The sequence below is a fragment of the Magnolia sinica genome, chromosome 8 (assembly GCF_029962835.1).
Source record: "Magnolia sinica isolate HGM2019 chromosome 8, MsV1, whole genome shotgun sequence".
NCBI lineage: Eukaryota > Viridiplantae > Streptophyta > Magnoliopsida > Magnoliales > Magnoliaceae > Magnolia > Magnolia sinica.
Window position 1 is genome coordinate 80,863,785 of NC_080580.1, and position 18,707 is coordinate 80,882,491.

The 18,707-nt window shown below is 38.6% G+C and overlaps 1 protein-coding gene across 1 annotated transcript in view; it reads left to right on the forward strand.

Annotated features, from left to right (window-relative positions):
• The window catches only part of LOC131253503 (alpha-soluble NSF attachment protein-like), a 31,439-nt gene extending 28,875 nt beyond the window's left edge, over positions 1-2,564 (forward strand). The window contains exon 6 of the mRNA XM_058254529.1: positions 1,922-2,564. Within this exon, the coding sequence (XP_058110512.1) occupies positions 1,922-2,002 (81 nt within the window). The 3' untranslated portion in view covers positions 2,003-2,564. The remainder of the gene's footprint in view (positions 1-1,921) is intronic.
• The last annotated feature ends 16,143 nt before the right edge of the window (positions 2,565-18,707 follow it).

The window sequence follows — 18,707 nt, forward strand, 5'->3', positions numbered from 1 at the left end:
AAGCTTTGAAAACCTGGGCCAGTTCTGCTTAGGGTCGTAATTTTGTACATCTGGGGCACCTTGTTTGGTGATAATAAACCATTGATCTGATGGGACCCAATGTAGATGGGCCACACCCTAAAATCTCCCAAATTCAAAGATCCTAACTCTTGAGTGTACAAATAGACCTCAAGAAAAAAGAATAAAAAAGTCCACATCTAAAGAAGAATGGCTGAAGCTTAAAAGGTCACAATTTCCGATCTATGTGATTCTTGACTCAGGATGAAGCAACAACCAAACCCAAAAATAAAGTTAGAAGGTACATGCCAATCGTAGGATAAAATTTCACCTCCAATTTGCAAAAATAACTTGTGGGAATTAATGAGAAAAGAAACAGGAGAATAAATCTTAGGATATCACACCACTAAAAAGGAGATTTAGAGAAAGTGAGCATCACATGCCACTTTACGGCCTCAGAGACAAATGCGCTGACCAATTTCCTTATTTAACTTAAACAAACATTGTTGCTTGTGAAGCAAGTTTAATTGGAAAAGGTAACTTGAACTTCCTTAACTTGAATGTGATGGTAAACTAACTAAAAATATGGACTAACTTGTCAATTATCCAATTCATGCTTGTCTATAGATGAACAGACATGTCTGAACATTGCAGTTGTGTGAACAATACCCACATCTGGGTCTATAACTTGATCGGATAACCTTTGTAGCCTGCCAATCTAGTTGAATCACCTGTATCAAGATTTGAACTGCTAAACCATGGGTATCTCCTGCTTGTCACGAAACCATTTTCATGGGCCAATAATTCCTCATTTTACTCTGCTGATTGATCTTATCAGCCTTGCACATGTAGTAGCTTTCTACCATTTCATGCGACCTGTTTTATACCAGATGTTATGAGAAATCAAAATTGTATTGTTTACGTTTTTTTTTTTTGTGTGCGCATGGATGTATGTATATATACATACACCTACATGGCCATACATATGCGCGCATACACATGCACATATATACGGGAAATGTTCCTATAAGGTTGGCCTTACCGTGGCTTATGGTAAGGTCGAGCTCTGTGGACCCTACCATAATTGTCTCAAACATCTAATCCATGCATCCAGTGAATCCCCTCCAGGTGATGAATTGTCCCAAAAACCAGCTGTATCCGAAACTCAGGTGGGCCATACCATCTGGAACAGTGAAAAATCATGCTTAAAACATCTGGCATCAATTCATGGGGCCCACCTAAGTTTTGGAATAACTAGAAATTTGGTGGGACTCCTCATCCAAGAGGGTCACACAATAGATGAGTCAGATGTTTGATCCACACTTTGGTGTGTCCCCACAAGCAATCAGCAAGGTTTTAATGGGTGGGTGTGGATCAGGCTGAATTTTGGGCAGTAGGCCTAGAAAGTGGGGGTACATCTGATGGATGGGGTGGATGCATGACACAAATCATGGTGGGGTCTACACAGCTTGACCTTTCCCTTAAAGTAAGGTTGACCTTATAGGGACACTTACCTGATATATATGCACACATACATAAATAATTTTGCTAAGCCTACACAATTCTACATGTAGCTGGCATTTGTAGGACATCCAACCCCTGCATCAGGTGTGTCCCTGTTGGCCTGATCCAACAATCAGGCCTGTCAGCTCATCATGCAGGAAACATTTACATTGCTTGTGTACTGGCTTTTTGACTGTGACACTTGGCCCACCTATTGAATTGATCAACCTAATTATTGGGCAGGTCATCTCCATGGTGGGATACCACCACTTGATGCACGGGTTATGCCAGGTTTGCATATGTGGCAATGTGTAGAAACACCCTGGCTCAGCAAAGCTAGTATACAAGCCTATACCTTGTGTCTGGGCGTGTCATTTTGTTTGCTGAGTTGCGTATATTTCCACTTTGTATCTGTATGTAGGATGCTTGGAAAACCTCTCTACTCTTGAAAGCGAAGAATGCACTGAAAGCCAAAGAAGAAGAAGAGGATGATCTTACCTAAGTCTTCTCTCTGTCTTTCACTCCATGCTTTCGGTTTGTATTTTACTAATTTGCATCATGCTGTGGTGGAACTCTCTTGCGCCTTCTTTCACCTATTAATATGATCGATCATTTTGTATCTACCTTGGTTTGGGATATCACTATTTAGATAGATTGGATTCGTTTTCTAGAGTTGTGTCCATGGGTTGTCTCTTGAATGGTTGATTTGTGTTGATAATAAACAAGAACCTTTCACTGGAAAAGCGGATGATTTGAATTGTTGCTACAACGGTGACCTTGTGATTGGTCCCACCTTATCAGGTTAGGTCCTTTCAGGCTACGAGGTTGGATTTGTATGAGATGCTTTGGACCCACACTAGAATTTTCTGCTTCCCAATTGAGTGTGGGTGGTTGGGATTTGTTATTTTAGTAGGGATGGTGGGAATCCTGAAATCGTACATTGTTCTTGGAACTCAAAATCTATGTTACTATGGATCTGTGGTGACCCCTGAATCTCTTCTCTGCTATATTCCCCTCTTCTGTGGATTCCAATGTTATTCCGGAAGTGTTTATTTTGCTTGTTATTATGGCTGTCTTGAGGTTGTGTTTGGATGCAGGATTGAAATGAATTTCAAACTGAATGAATTGTGAATGTTCAGTATGATGGAGAAATATGTTTAGGAGATTTAGAAACTGCTTGCTTCCACCATTAGACTAGTAATTACGATTCCTATCAGGGATGCATCCAAATGCATGCAAAATCCAACGTCGGTGCCCTCAACACCCATCTGATTCCCAGGCGAGGCGTGGCATGTGGTTTGGTGATTTGGATCTGGGTTCATTTAATTGGCTTCATTGTCGACAGTGATGGCTCAAATTCACATTAGATCAGACAATGGATTGGCGAGCATTGCCTATTGTCTATCATCATTCTAGTTGCTGAGTTATTGTTATTATTTTTTATTTTTTAGTCTGGAAATAGATTATATGTGATGTATGCATGGTTAAAAGACTTTGGCCAGTTGGATCAACTCAACTGGTATTGTTGAACGGGATTGGGTCCTACCGACTCTTTTGAGTCAGTTGTGATGAGTCGCAACAGTATCGTCAAAGTCTTAAAACCATGGTTGTATGGGGATACCATTAGTTAAAGAGCCATGCCACTCGAAATATCATTCCCCGGATTATTTACAGTTTTGGGCCTGACTTACCAGGCCGGTCTAAGAATTTTCTTTGTACAAATGGGCATCACGGTCCACTAATTCAAACCTTTAATGATGAGCCCATACTGTGGATGTGTGCGCATTAGCTAACTTGTACACGCTTATGGGTTTAAACAGGTGGATTGATGTATGCCTTGATATAACAAGGGTTGCAGATGGATTTTCTTAGATCTCTATTCGAATATTGTGGGCACGATACATGGGTTCTTAAACCTTCTACTGGCTGTTTCGTTTTTTTTTTTTTTTGTAAAACAACGATTAATTAGGCTGGGGCGGGAGTATGACAACCTTTAAGTGGGTCCATGGCTAGGCCCACATTGCCCATCAATAAATAGATTTGAGTCAGAACTTTAGCCGTACATTAATGGTCCCACAGGATGGGCCACAGACCAAAAAAGTCACGTCGATGTAACAACCCAAACTATCTAGTTACTGAACCTTTGCTGTCCATTCTCATAACAGCCTTTCGTTTATATAAAACCTCGGAATCGCTAGATCTACCCTTGTTGCAACTCATGTTTTATGGATTAGAAAGAGGAATTCTAGGACCTCACTTCTAAGGATTATTGGCATGTGGAGAGCATGGTTGGATAATCGTAGCCATTGAGATGACGTAGGAGTCACCATGGATGGAGACAATCGTAATGTCCTACATCTAACACAGGGTTAACGTACAAGAAAAGCGGCTGGAGAAAAAAGGATCAAATATTGAAGGTACATGATCTTCCAATCTGGGAGATTCTTGTAGCATCCCTCTCCATGGTGAGGTCCATCATATCCACCGTTTAGATCATCGAACCGTGGGCAACCGTCCAAACCCTAAAATTCGTAAGAACACAAAAATCGAGGATGAGAAATCATCCACGTGGAAAGTCTATACTGTACATCGGACCGTCTACCTAGCAGTTTTTGCCCTGTCCAGTAGATCTCTACCTAGTAGGACGGTCTTGATCGATGTCAGGAAGCATGCAGTAGCTTCAAATCGAAGCTTCGTAAAGATTTTCTTCATGGGTTCCGGTTTTGAAGGGTGTGGCTGCCGCAAGTGAAAGTTCCGTAAAAACCCGGATTTCCAAACATTTTATGACGATTTTCTTCATGGTCACGAAATCCAATTTTCTTCATGGTCATGAAAGTTCCGGAAAAACCCGGATTTTCTTCATGGTCATGAAATCTCGTTGGAACATAAGCAGGAGTCTCGTAACGTCTACGATCCGGATTTGATCGGGTTTCTCGTGTTTTTGGTTTGAAGATCTCTTCCACCGCACACTATTCCGACGAAAACGGAGGTTCGATCACTGTCGTAAGGTCTCGAAGTATCATGAAAGTGGGTCCCACAACTTCAAACGACCTTGATCAGACATCACGTCTCCTGCTGTGATCGGGTCTTGAAGGAGACGTCATGCTGGAGGTGTATTTCAGGCTGCATCTTGCGCCTTCTTTGGATGGCTGAGATCATTCTCAACGGATGGTTGAGATCAGACTAAGATGATTTGTGGGAATTTAAGTTTGATTGGGCTTTTAATTTAAAGGAATTAGACAGATATTCTTTCCTACGAACGCTCATCATGCACGCGGGAAGGAGATCTCTGTTTTTCGGTTTGTTTGTATGCAAACACGCACATGTGTTGGTTTGTACATGTGCAGAGTTAGGTTTGGTTTGTAAGTTAGATTAAAGGTCCTATAGTCCCGCGACCCACCCAACATGTGATATTGGATCGTTATTAATTGATTCCTATCAATCGTCATTGCGTTAATGGCTATAAGAGATTTGGGATTGTATTTAATGGTCGGATTACGTTGGTAATATAGCTCAAGTGGTCCACATTGGTTTTTTGCGTTGTTATTGCATATATGTGTAAGTATTTTCTCAGATCAACGGTTAAATAGTGCTTTTATTAAGCGAGGGTGCATGATGAGGAATGTACATACGACTACTGTATATATTTTGAGTTTTAGAAATTACGGAGTTTGTAGGATTCTCCTTGGATGAGGGTGGACTAGGTATAAACATGATCTTTTGTGGATAACAACGACAGTCATTAAATGATTTTCGGCCAGGTCGCCTAATGAATATAATGCAAAATTTGATCGACAATGATTATGGTGAGTTAGGTCTTGAAATTAATAGTATACTGCTTAATTGTACTAGTTAAACATTGTCTTAAGTTTCATCGCGATCATGTTCTTAAAAATAGATTTTGTGAGGTTCATTGTCGGGTATAAACATATACACCCTAAAAAGCTATAGGTAATCAATGATGTATTTTTACCCCTTAGAATTTGATTTCAATGATATAGAGTATTCACCTATATAAGAAGATCATAATCTAACTAATGTCAAAATAGTTGATGATCAAGTTTACATGCTAAAATCATATGTGATTTTCTAAAATTTCAAGTTAGGTTATTTCAGTTGCTACACATATAATTAAATTTTCATGATAACATTTGAGGACTTTCAATACCCTAGTATTGAAATGTTCGGTGTATAAAAGGGGCCCACTAATTATGTCCATGATTCTAAGTCATCAAATTAAAAATCAGCCAGATCCACAATTCGGGTGGATCACACCATGAGAATGATGGGAATAGGATTTTCCAACCATACGTTTGTGTGGTGTATGCATGGCGTGCATCTTTCATCAAAACTGTTAATCAAATGTAATTCACTATCATGAAATGAAGATACAAAAAATAAGACTCCTCTAAAACTTAGGTAGGCCAAACCACATGGACTTAAGAGTTGTAGGAGAAACTTTACATTGTTCCCTTTAGTTTGGCCTATATGAGTTTTCTTTACTAATATTTTGCATGAATAGTTCAAATAAAGATTTCCCACTTGATATATAGAGTGGATTTACACAGAGGATACGGTGGGCACCACAAAATTTGGAGTGCAGATGATCTATGTTAAGGGCACAATGATTTCCTGTGCCCTAAAATTCCATTTGGCCACGACATTTATGCTCATGTCAGCACAACAATGAAAAAGAAAAGAGAAAATTAAACAAAAGAACAAACTAATGATTATGAATTTTACATTCCATTACTTCAAAAAAAACAAAAAAAAAGACTCATCTTGTTCCTTTGGTCTGACATTCGCCATGCAAGCGATGGGTGGCTTGGATGGTCCCACTGTGATGTTTATGTAAAATCAACCTTGACTGTCAGGTGTGTCACCTAATGTTATGTGACGAGCCCAAACCTCAGCCCCATCTATGATTTAACTGGACCACATGATTGGAACAATGTATAGGGCAACGCTCGCCCTCCTAACAGTGCACGGGCCATATCCTATTCGAAGAGATAGCTATGAAAGAGATTTTCATTATGAGATGAAGATTGGTAGGAAAAACGGGCCATATCATATTCTAAGAAATAATTGTCATTATGAGAGGAAGATGGTTGAGAAAAAGTGATGTAGAGTTCGTCGTGGATACTTTTGTGTCCAAGATGGACCAGAGAAGGCCCAATAGAAGGTACAAGTCATCAAGACCGTTAGAACCTTAAAACAAGTATATCTCGCAAACCGGAATGAGTTACTCGACGTACTATATATGATTTTAGGGTAGGACAAGCTACTTTAGCCAACCAACCTGGCTATGCCAGGTTTCCCATGCCAAATTTGCAAGATTCCATCAGTTTGGCGGTCGAATTCCATGTTTATTTCCGTTTTTACTATTTTTAGTAAGTTTTATTTTTAGCAAGTTTTAGTTTGATTATAACTCTTCATCCGTTGGGCTTTAGGAGTTGTGTCCAATATGAAAAGTGCTTAGAATAATTAGGAGAATAACGTGGTTAAGCCACATAGGACACTTATGGCCTGTTTGTTAATGCTGAATTTTTGTACTTAATGTCGAATTTGGAAAATATTCTATGTTTAGTGGTGTTTATTACTGCAGAGGAAGGAAAGCGCTCTACCATTTTATGCCGAAAATTTTATGTGATAGGAGTCTAGCTTAATGGGGAGTCAAGAATGCACTCTGTGGTTATTTTTTTTTTAATCCAAAACTGTCCTTTGCAACAAAGATTTCTACCTTGCGTTATATACATCCCAACTTTTAACATGGGGCACTTCTCTGAGCCCACCATGATTTATGTGTTGATCCACACCATCTATCAACTTTTTTATATCATTCTAAAGCATGATCCAAAAAAGATGCACATCCAAAGCTCAAGTCAACCACACCACATAAAGTAGTGGGACTGGAACGACTGACGTTAAAACCTTCCTGATGTCCATCGTGAAGCTTATTTGCCATCAAATCTCTTTATAAGGTCACACAGACCTGGATGAAGGAAAAACACAAAAAATAGCTTGATCAGAGCCTTATGTTGCCCCAAGAAGTTTTCAATGATAGGCACCCAATTCCCATAGTTTCTTGTAGTGTGGCCCACTTAAGCCTTAGATTTACCTTGTTTTTTGTCTTAATTTCTAAAATAATATGAAAAATGAATGGACGGTATGGATAAAACATATATATCATGGTAGACCCCACACAACCCTTAATTGTCCATATTTAGGTAGATCTTGGTGGGGTGGTACGCAACTCCCTCTCAGATTTGAGGTGCGAATTATGTGCAAATGCCTTTCATAGGAAGTTCTTGCACTGAAATCTTAGGTGGAGCCCATCATTATGTTTGTGATAAATCTAATCTGTCCATCCGTGTTTTGATATCATTTTAGGCCTTGAGACAAAAAATGAGGAGGATACAAGACTTAAGTGGACCGCACTAAAGGAAAAGGTGGGTAGAAAAATTCCTACTGTTGAAACCTCCTCGGGGTTGACAGTGATGTTTATATGCCATCAATACCGTTCATACTGTCATTCCTAGTGAGATGAACTCAAACCACAAATATTAGCATAATTGAAAACTTCTGTGGCCCTACGAATATTTTAATTATGGACGTCCAATCCTTACATTTTCGGCCCATTTGAGTATTAGATAAGGCTCATTTTTAGCACCATGTCCTAAAATGATCTCACAAAATGGATGGACGTGGTGGATTTCACACAAACATCACGGTGGGCCCCACCTAGATTTCCAGTGGTGGACTTCTTGGGAAGGCTTTCCCATGAAATTCATGAAGTTTTTAAAGGTAGAGATTCAATCACAATTGTTTCATATGAGTAAATGTGTCAAATTAATATATTTCAAATATTTTAGACGTTAGTTAACAAACAAGTTATTCTAGATTCATTATTAGTTTTTCGACTACAGATTCAGATTTCAGATTCAGGCTTTGGATTTCAGATTAACAAACAGGCCCTTACTATAAAAAGTAAATTTACTATAGGAGTTTTAGTTGTAGTTTGATTATGAAACCTCTCCCTTTGTTTAGTATCCCTATTTAAAGGGTTGTGAACTCATTTATTTCATTCATCAATCAAATTACGAATTTTATAGAATTTATTTATATTTTTCTTGCTTTTTTCCTTGTGGATTCGAGAAGTCTCTGTGAGGAGTCCAGAGAAGCTCCGTGGATTCGAAGTAGTTATCCTTGAGGAAGAAGCTCCGTGGTTTTCCTTGAGGAAGAAGCTCAGTGGATTCGGAGTAGTTATCCTTAAGGAAGACTGTGCTCGACCTCACATCCTTTAGGATGAGAGGAAGATGGTTGAGAAAAAGGGACCATAACTTATTTTAAGAAATAGCTAAGAAAGAGATATTGTCTTCATGGGATGAAGAAGGCTAAGAGGTGAGAAAGAGATGTTGTCTTTATGAGATGAAGATGGCCAAGGAATTGAGAGAAAAACGAGGTAAGATGGAGTTAGGGTTTGGTAGGACACAAACCATCTTCTCACTTTCAAATAAAGATTTCCCAATTGAGATGAAGATGGTTGAGAAAAAATAGCTACGAAAGAGATTTTCATTATGAGATGGAGATGGCTAGGAAAAACAGGCCATATAATATTCCAAGAAATAATTCTCATTATGAGACGAAGATGGTTGAGAAAAGGGGACATTCTATTTTAAAGATGGCTAAGAGCTGAGAAAGAGAAATTGTCTTTATGAGATGAAGAAGGCCAAGGAATTGAGAGTAAAACAACGGGAAGATAGATTTAGGGTTTGGTAGGACAAATAATCTTAACACTCTTTTTACATGGTGGGTAAAACAACTAAGTTTTCTGTATAGAGTGGGTCTGGGTAACATGAGGGAGGAGTAATCATCTGTTTTTTCTTTTCTACATTTTTTTCCCCTTTCTTACGATAGGTGGCCCTATCTCTTTTTGTTGATCAGGCTGCCCGAATTAATCTATAGCAAGGAAAATCCTTTTGAAAAAAAAAAACTAAGTTTTTTGTGGCCCACCATGTTGTACATCTGATATCTATTCCGTCCATCATGTTTGATCCTTTACGTTAAGCCTTACGACAAAAAATCAAATAGATTAAAACTCAGGTAGCCTGCAATATTGGAAACAATGAAGATGAGATGAAAAATATAGGTTGTTTTTGGGGCCAACATTGTGTGTATCCTTCATCAAACTTGTTCACCAGATGTCATTCACTAGCATCAAGTGAATATATAAAATCAACTTGATCCAAAACTGAGGGCCACATCTGGCTTGGCCCATTTGAGTTTTGCATCCGGCTGAAATTTTGCACATACGAGGACATTAACTGTTGAGAATAATTCAAACTCAACGGTCATAAGGATGTTTGAAATTCCACGATTTACTCTCTGTTTGTTGTAACTAAGTTGGATGTGGTCAAGTCATATGTCAGTAGCTGCTTAAATCTCTCAAGTGTTAGGTGCCTCATCATGTCTATAAAACAGTCTACTACGTAGTGTAAATGTACAACAAAAATTGAATATACTCTGCTATCTTACGATCTAAAGAAAACAGCCCTTATTGCTTATGTGTGTTATTTGTGAAGTTTGTGTTAATCGTGATTGAGTTGCTATTACTCCAACATATTTGGTATCAGAGCCAAGTTCCACAGCGATCAAGGGCACGGTAAAAGGTAATGGCAACCACAAGTAGCACGGTAAGTGTTAATCAAAATTTTGTTCCCGTTTTCAAAGGAGAAAATTATCCATTTTGGGCTATTAAAATGAGAACGATATTTATGTGTCACGATTTATGGGAATTGGTAGAGACTGGTTTTACAGAGTATAATGACCAAGAAGGAAGGGTGACCGTAGCTCAAAAAGCGGAGATGAAAGAAAATAGGAAAAAAGATGCAAAGGCCCTGTCATATATCCAGCAAGCTCTGGATGACACAATCTTCCCAAGAATAATTGGAGCTAAAACATCTAAAGAAGCATGGGACTTGCTTTGAAATGAATTCCAAGGGTCAAGTAAAGTAATCACTGTAAGATTACAATTTCTCTGCCATGAATTTGAAACCTTATTAATGAAAAATTCAGAATCGGTTCAAGAATTTTTCACTCGGGTCACCTCAATAGTAAATCAAGCTAGGTTTCTTGGTGAAGACCTATCTAAACAAAAAATTATTGAAAAGGTGCTTCGGAGTCTTAATTCAAAATTTGATTCCATTGTTCCTGCAATAGAGGAATCTAAAGATCTAAGCACTTTGCCTTTAACTCAATTAATGGGATCTCTTCAAGCCTATGAAGAGAGACTCGCAGACACTTAGGGCAGAAAGGAGTTTTCACATATTGATGGATCGTCATCCCAAAGAGGGAGTGCCACATGGCTTGCCGGCAAGTCAGGTTGCCACCGGTCCCTAATTTCAAATTCTACTTTCAGTATGAAGCCTCCTCCAAGCATGCAGGCTCTATTCTAAACGTTGTTGATTTAAGATTTTGCATATTTCTCCGATTGGGTTGGCTTTTGGCCTTTGGTTTGAGCTTATTTTTTAGCTTGACTAGGTAAGTTGATTGAGTTGTTGGATTGGGTAGGTTGACCGAGTGAGGTGACTCAGCGAGTTGATTGGGTGAGCTGACTCTCTGAACTGACTCAAGACTCTAGGGTTTTAGGTTCCTAGGTTTTAGGGTTAGGGTTGACTGGGTTAACTAGGTTGTTTGAGTTGAATGGGCTGACTAGGTCGAGTTTAGGGTTTAGGATTGGGATTCCTAGAATTTAGGTTTTAAGATTAGGATTTGGTTGACCATCCATTAGTTCAAACTCAATCAGCTTATTAGCCTAGGGTAGGGTGTCTACAGGATGTGACTGAAATTTTCATGAAATTCTATTAAGTTTCTCATGTTTGGATGAGTGGTGTTAAGACTTAAAAATGAGGATTAACACTTTTTTCATGATACTACTGCATATGACGACATGGATTCACAGTTGAGTTCTACCACAGTTGTATGGATTGTATTTATTTATACCCATTTTGGCACACTTATGTGGGGCCAATGAGCTGCTACCACATGTCGATATCACGCACTAAATGAGGGGCAAAATCCTACTTGCACCCTTCATCAATGTTTAAAGCCGATCTGCATGCCTAAATCAAATGATCTAGAATACACCACACAATAGCCATGCCATGCGTGGTGTAGATCAACTTCAAGAGGAGTTAGAGCTGTACACATGAGAGGGAGCATTAAATATTGCTAGATTATATATAAGAAAATACTCTCTGTAAAAATAAAAAATTTAAATTTAAATTATTATTTTTTTTAAAAAAAAAAGTCTCATTAAAGTAAGACTATCTCTCTTTCAACATTAAATGTCAAAATTCCATCAAATGAGATCTTTATCTAGCATTAAATGATAGAGCCTTGCTAAAAAGCAACTATCTACGAATGCCAAAGACAAGTCATGTAAGGACCACGATAACTTTTCAATACGGGAGTCTAGAATTGTGAAGACTTCGCTCGATACACATGAGAGTATATCTCTCTGATACATGTGGCCTCACGTAATAGGCCACGTTGATGTGGAAGAATCAAAGAGATTCACACAATCAAATGACCCCATCTTTCACGATACCGAAGACAACGCAAGGCCACTGCCTTTTAGAAGCCCGTAAAAGGAGCATGTGATGAAGGGCTCCTAGCCTCACACCATTACAATCAAGCATAGTTTTATTTTCCCATTCATCGTGGATGTTTATCTTATTTATATTTATTTATTTTAGTTTGAACTCATCGTTGCTCATAGTATTGAACTCGTAGTTGGTTTTAATTCTTAGTTTAGCCCACCACCCTTCATCCACAACATCTTGATAGATCACAAGGAGGATCATTCAGTATCGAAGGAAAGGCTACGGGGCTTCTAGCTACATGCTAGGCAATTCCGCCGACCATCTTGTCACAAAGTTTGGTCCACACCAGACGACAAACAGATAGTTGATTCATGATCGTCTTGCCACGTGCTTGGTTCTGACCAAGTACACGAATAGGCTATCACTTCACTAGCCATCTCGCGACAAAAGCCCGACTTCGATCGAGTAATGAAAGATTGTCGAAGATTCGCCCTCCATCGGTCATTTTGTCACGACGTTTGGTTTTGATCGAGTGACGAACAAATGTCCATCCCACACATCACCACCGGCACACTATGAAGCTCAGTCCCAGTTAGGCAATAAATGGATCGTCATCTCTTAAGTCTATCGTGAGTGTCATTATTGTAGAAATTATTAATAAAAGAACACTTTTGACTTTTATTTGTTTTCTCTATTATTTTTATTATTGAATTTCGATATCAAATCACGCTGAAAGAATAAGTCTTTAAAGCTGTAGACTCACATTTATTGTCACAAGGCAAAAAGAACTCATCTGGAAGGATTATCGTTATTTTGTTTCACTAGCTACCTAGACTTAGCTCAATATTGGTGGCTGAGAGGATTTTGGATTTTGGATCCCAATCTCTAATTTGTCCGTCTTGAGGAAGGGGATACCAACAATTCAATCAATTCTAGAGTTAGACAAACTCTAGTACATCTGCACATCTTACTTATATGTATCCAAATCTAAACCTTCGATAACATGAGTAGTCCTGATTGAATTAGAGTGCCCCAACATCCACTATTGTTGGATGAGAGAACTTTGGATTTTTTATCCTAGTTTCCAATTTGTCCTTCTCGAGGACACCAAAAATTCAATGAATCTGAGTAGGCAGACTCTGGCACACCCACACAACCAACTCACATACGCATCCAAATCTAGACTCTTGATGACACTGAGTGGTCCAGTTTAATTGAACTGGAGTGCAACAACATCCACGCATGAATCGAGGCCCATTTCTTAAGTGGACGAAGGGACGCACGGATCCAAAACATCAGCAAAGGTAGCCTACCCATTCATATGCGTGTCTACCAATTTAACAGTCCTTGTGAACTACCATAACCCAGAAGCATCGTCTGTCGGGCGCAGATTAGCTACTGAACACTTCAGTATCCATGTTGCTACTGAACTGATGTGGTCGCTTTTCATTGGGGCAAAACTTGGCGCTCGAAAGCATTTAATGCCCCTCCGTCACAGAAAAAAAGGCCGTTTACTGGCCGCGTTTGTACTCGACCACGGAAAACCTTTATTTTCTTTCCTTTTCCTTCTCCACCAGTGCTGTCTCTTCCAATCTCTCTGTTTTCCTTGTGACGGACACATCTCAAGCTTCAGTATTTCTCCTGATAAAAGAATACAATAAAGTCCCTTCCGCAAGTTGAGGATAGATGTGGCTGATTAGCCGTGACATTCCCAGTGGCCCTAGCTTCTAAATCATACATCCGCTTGAAATTCAAATTTCAAACCGAACAAATTCGAATTACCGGAAAATAATGACCCTAATCATCTAAAGAAAATCCCAGCTCTTGAAAGATTTGGGGAAAAAAAAGAAGATAATTTAGAATTTACTATGTGTCGCGCGCAGGAAAACAGAGAGAGGAAGAGAGCCATGTTGCCGAGGGAAAAATGAAGAAATTCAATTGGGTTGAGTGAACTTTGTTGGCCCCATCCTGAGTGTATGTGGTTTATCCACGCCGTCCATCCGTTTTTACAATTGATTGGAGCGGTTAAGCCCAAAATTGAAGTATGTCCAGATCTCAAGTGGACCATACCACAGGAAACAGTGGGAATAATGATTTCCACCGTTGAAACCTTTTTAGGGCACACAGTTATGTTTATTTGTCATCCAACCTATTCAAAAGATCACACAGACATGGATTAAAAGAAATCATAAATATCAGCTTGATCCAAAACTTCTGTGGCCTCCAAAAAATTTTCAACAGTAGACATTCAATTTACACTGTTTTCTATGATGTGGTCCACTTGAGAATTGTTCATGATTCTTTTTTAGTCTCATTCTCTTAAAATGTCTGGTAACATGGATGAACGGAGTGGATAAAATGCATATATTACCGTTGGCCAAGGAGTTTACTGTGGCGTACTGAGTTTCTCAGTACCCAATCTGCTTTCTGTAAATCAAAGCAAAATAAGGATGTTTCTGTGGTCGAGTATAAACGCGGCCAGTAAACAGCGTTTCAGTTTTTACGGAGGACCATTAAGGGCGTGTTTGGACGGGCACGCTGCGTTGGAGTAGCCTGTATTAGGCTGGATAGGGTACTCCAATCCTACGTCGTCAGAGCAGCCGCCTGTTTGGACAGGCAGTGGATTCGAGCTTGGAGAGAAAATCTGCTGGATTGGGGCGGATTTCGTCGCTGGATTCGAAGGGTTATCGCCCGTACGGCGCAATCCCGCGGGATTCGACGCTGGATTTCTCTATTTTCATGTCGCTTGCCTTCCTCCTTCCCGATGTCAATCCTTTCCGTTGAAATCTCATCTTCGGGGTTTCATGGGCTGAGATTTGGCGGGATGGTCAGGAAGAGATTGTGGCGGGAGATGATGAGGTATGGCGCGAAAATGAGTTTATAAGAAGCCATATCAGGTCGCGATGGCCGTCACCAGTCGAGCCGGCGCTGCCATCGCGAACTGACGGTCTTCTCGGCGGAGGTAGGTCCTCTTCCTCGCCCAAATGCTATGAGTAACCCCCATTTGAATTGCATGTTGGATCTTGGCCTGATCTGTGTTGCGGCTGAGATGTGGGATGAGGTGGTTTTTCATGCTTATCTTGTATGAGGCTTTGTCACAGGCGCTACAGGCCCTCCGATATGGAGTCGGCCTTTGTCGTCCGCTCCGACGGCATTGTTTCACATACCGATTTATACGGGGGTGGATTTTTGTCTTCTGCTTTCAAACGTGGTTCCTGTCATGCTTTTCCTGTTATTTTTTTGGATTGAGTCTATGGTATCTTCTGCTTTCATAATGAGATAGTGATCTGGGATCTATGAGATGGTTTTCTGGTATCTGTCTCCTTGAGTTTACCAGGATTATCTCAGATTGTTTGCTGTGTTGGTAGATCAACCGCGGGATTTCTCTGTCGTTGCTATATATGAGATGGATTCTCCGTTGCAGGATTTTACACTTGCACATTATATATCTGCTATTTATAATCATGTTCTGCAGATGAATTTTTCCCATATAAAGTACATTTATATATGAACTATTGATATCTGTTTGATAAGGCAGTTATGAATTTTTATGGCTTCCTTTCTCGGCCAAACAAATGGCTGGAAATCATGATCTGTGGAATTTCTGGGATCACCTTCAGTGTTACAAGGAAATTATTCTGTGAACCCTCTTCCAGTGATGTCTATTTGGGTTGCATACAGTGTATATTTTTAGACTCTTTGACAAGTCAATTGTGACTATAGTTGAAGCCTCCTCATTTATGTAATTTTCATATCTGGATAGCTAACTCCTTGCAAAATGCGCAATTTTTAGCCATTTTTCGATCTTTTATATCTGCCATGAAAAATATATATTAGAAGTGTTGACTGTTGGTTTTTATTATTTCCTTTCAATCTTTTCCTTCTCTTCTTTTTACTTAAGTACATATTTATTTTCTTTTTCTAAGTACTGAATTTCCTGATATATACCAGATAGATTTCTGCTACATGTCACATGGAAGTCCCAGGATTACATCAGATGGTTTGTTCTGTTCGTATATCAATTGCATGATTTACGAGTTGTTGCTATATCTCATCTGGATTTGCTGTTGCTGGATTTTTAACTTGGACATCATAATCCTGTTTTGAATAATCAAGTTCTTCTTTCCAATTATACATGTATGATAGTCTCATCAGTGTATAAATGAGTCATATGGATTTTCATGGCTTGTTCAGGGAATGGACTGTATGCCTTGTGATCCAGTGGATTGATTTGTTGTGGCTCTTAGAACATGGATTAAATGACAGTTCTATCAATGTATACATGCAAGCTGTTTAATTTGACACTATTCATCTGTTAATGCACTGTTCTCCTTGGATTCTAGTGATGAATTTTTCAAGCTTTAAAAATACATATATACATGATACTTCTATCAATGTATACATGTATACAGATTAATTGTTCTTTATATTTCTCTTCTAAAACCAATGTTGTATTTGGTATTCCTCATGTAGCATTACTGAAATGAGTTGGTTTTAGCTATAATGATTGTGAAATATACATTTTCGATCTTTTGTCTCTGCCATGAAAAATATATGTTAGAAGTCCTTATGTTGGTGTTAGTGTTGACTGTTGGTTTTTGTCATTTCCTTTCATTCTTTTCCTTCCCTTCTTTTGGATTGAGTCTATATGTATCTTCTTCTTCTATGTACTGAATTTCCTGATATATACCAGATAGATTCTGCTACATGTAACATGGAATTCCCAGGATTACATCAGATGGTTTGTTCTGTTCGTATATCAATTGCACGATTTAAGATTTGTTGCTATATCTCATCTGGATTTCCTATTACTGGATTTTTCACTTGGACATCATATTCCTGTTTTGATTAATTAGGTTCTTCTTTCCAATTGCACATGTATGATAGTCTCATCAGTGTATAGATGAGTCATATGGATTTTGAAGGCTTGTTTAGGGAATGGACTGTATGCCTTGTGATCCAGTTGCATGATTTTTTATGGCTCCTTGTACATGGTATAAATGACAGTTCTATCAATGTATACATGCATGCTGTTTATTTAGACACTATTCATCTAATTATGCACTGTTCTCCTTGGATTCCAGTGATGATTTTTTTTGTCTTTTAAAATACATGTATACATGATACTTCTATCAATGTATACATGTATACAAATTAACAGTTCTTTATATTTCTCTTCTAAAACAAGTGTTGTATTTGGTATTCCTCATGTAACATTACTGAAATGAGATGTTTATGGCGATAACGATTGTGAAATATACATTTTCTATGCACCATGGATAATGACCAAAATGTAGGCAATTGATTGAGTGTTTAAGATAATCTAATCGATGGAATTTCATGCCATATTGAACAAAAAATAGAAACAAGCTGCAATATGGCATGCCAGTTTTTTTGTTTTTTTTTTCAAGTAAACTTCAGAATATTTTGGGCTTTCAAGACTGTGCATGTGGTTCGGTTGACCTAGCATCCCTTCACATTTATTTTTAATTTCTGTTTGGATCTATTTTTTAGTTCCTTTTCTCCATTCTTATTGGATGTAAGTGTTTTCATATGCATATACATTTGTGTTTTTTGATATTGTTGGGACGATTTGTCTTTCTTAAGTTGTTCTTTGGTTTGGCATTCCCACATGCTTGATGATTGAAGCATTTCAGATACTTCATGAGTGAATTTTTATAGTCTTTTTAAAATTATTATTTGATATATTTATTTAGATTCTTAAATTTTTATGGCTTTTTTTTTTTTCTTCGAAAAGTAACACTACCAGGGATTGAAACCTGGATTACTCACACACACTACATTGTCGCCACCAAGCTCATGTACCGAGCGGGAGACCTTAATTTTTATGGCATCCCATATGTTTCTTGAGAAATTCTTGCTATTGAGACTAACTATGGTGGGTGCTGAGTCTACTAGATTTGAGAGACCAATATCTCTACATCCATGAATATTGTGTTTCCCTTCTGCGTAGATTTTCATGATTTTAACCATCCACATGTTGATTTCACTTGGGAGAATAAAAGGGCAAAAAAAATAATCTAAAATGATTGTTTTGTTCTTTTGATAATATTTTGCCCACAGATTGCTTTTTCTGCGAAAGAAGTTGATTTTTCAGAAGATAGTTAAATAACACTATTTTGATTACAGATGTTAATCTCCTTCGATTTCACTTAATTTCAATCTTTAATCACACATTTTTCCTTGGGGAGAAGATCACAAGAGCTATCATTGTAACTGGATTCGTTTTGACTGAATTGAGGTTAGAACTAAGATCATGGCGTGTTTGGATGAGGCCCTGCCTAAAATGTGAATTGAAGGATCTCATCATGGCCCGTTATTTTGGAATTTGGGTATTCTTCATTGCATGACAAAGTGCAAGGCAATCCTCCTTCCCAGGGCTTACTTGCAGAATCCAAAATGCCACCACTTGTTTGGGTCTCATTCCAAACATCATTTTGTTTTGGGTATTGCCAAACAGGGCCTTTGACACTTGCATTTGAAAATGTAATGTCCAAACATCACTCTCCCAACTGAAAGACTCTCAATTCGTTGATATTTGAAAATGCTCCAATCTCCATCTATTAATGGCCTTGCAGAAAA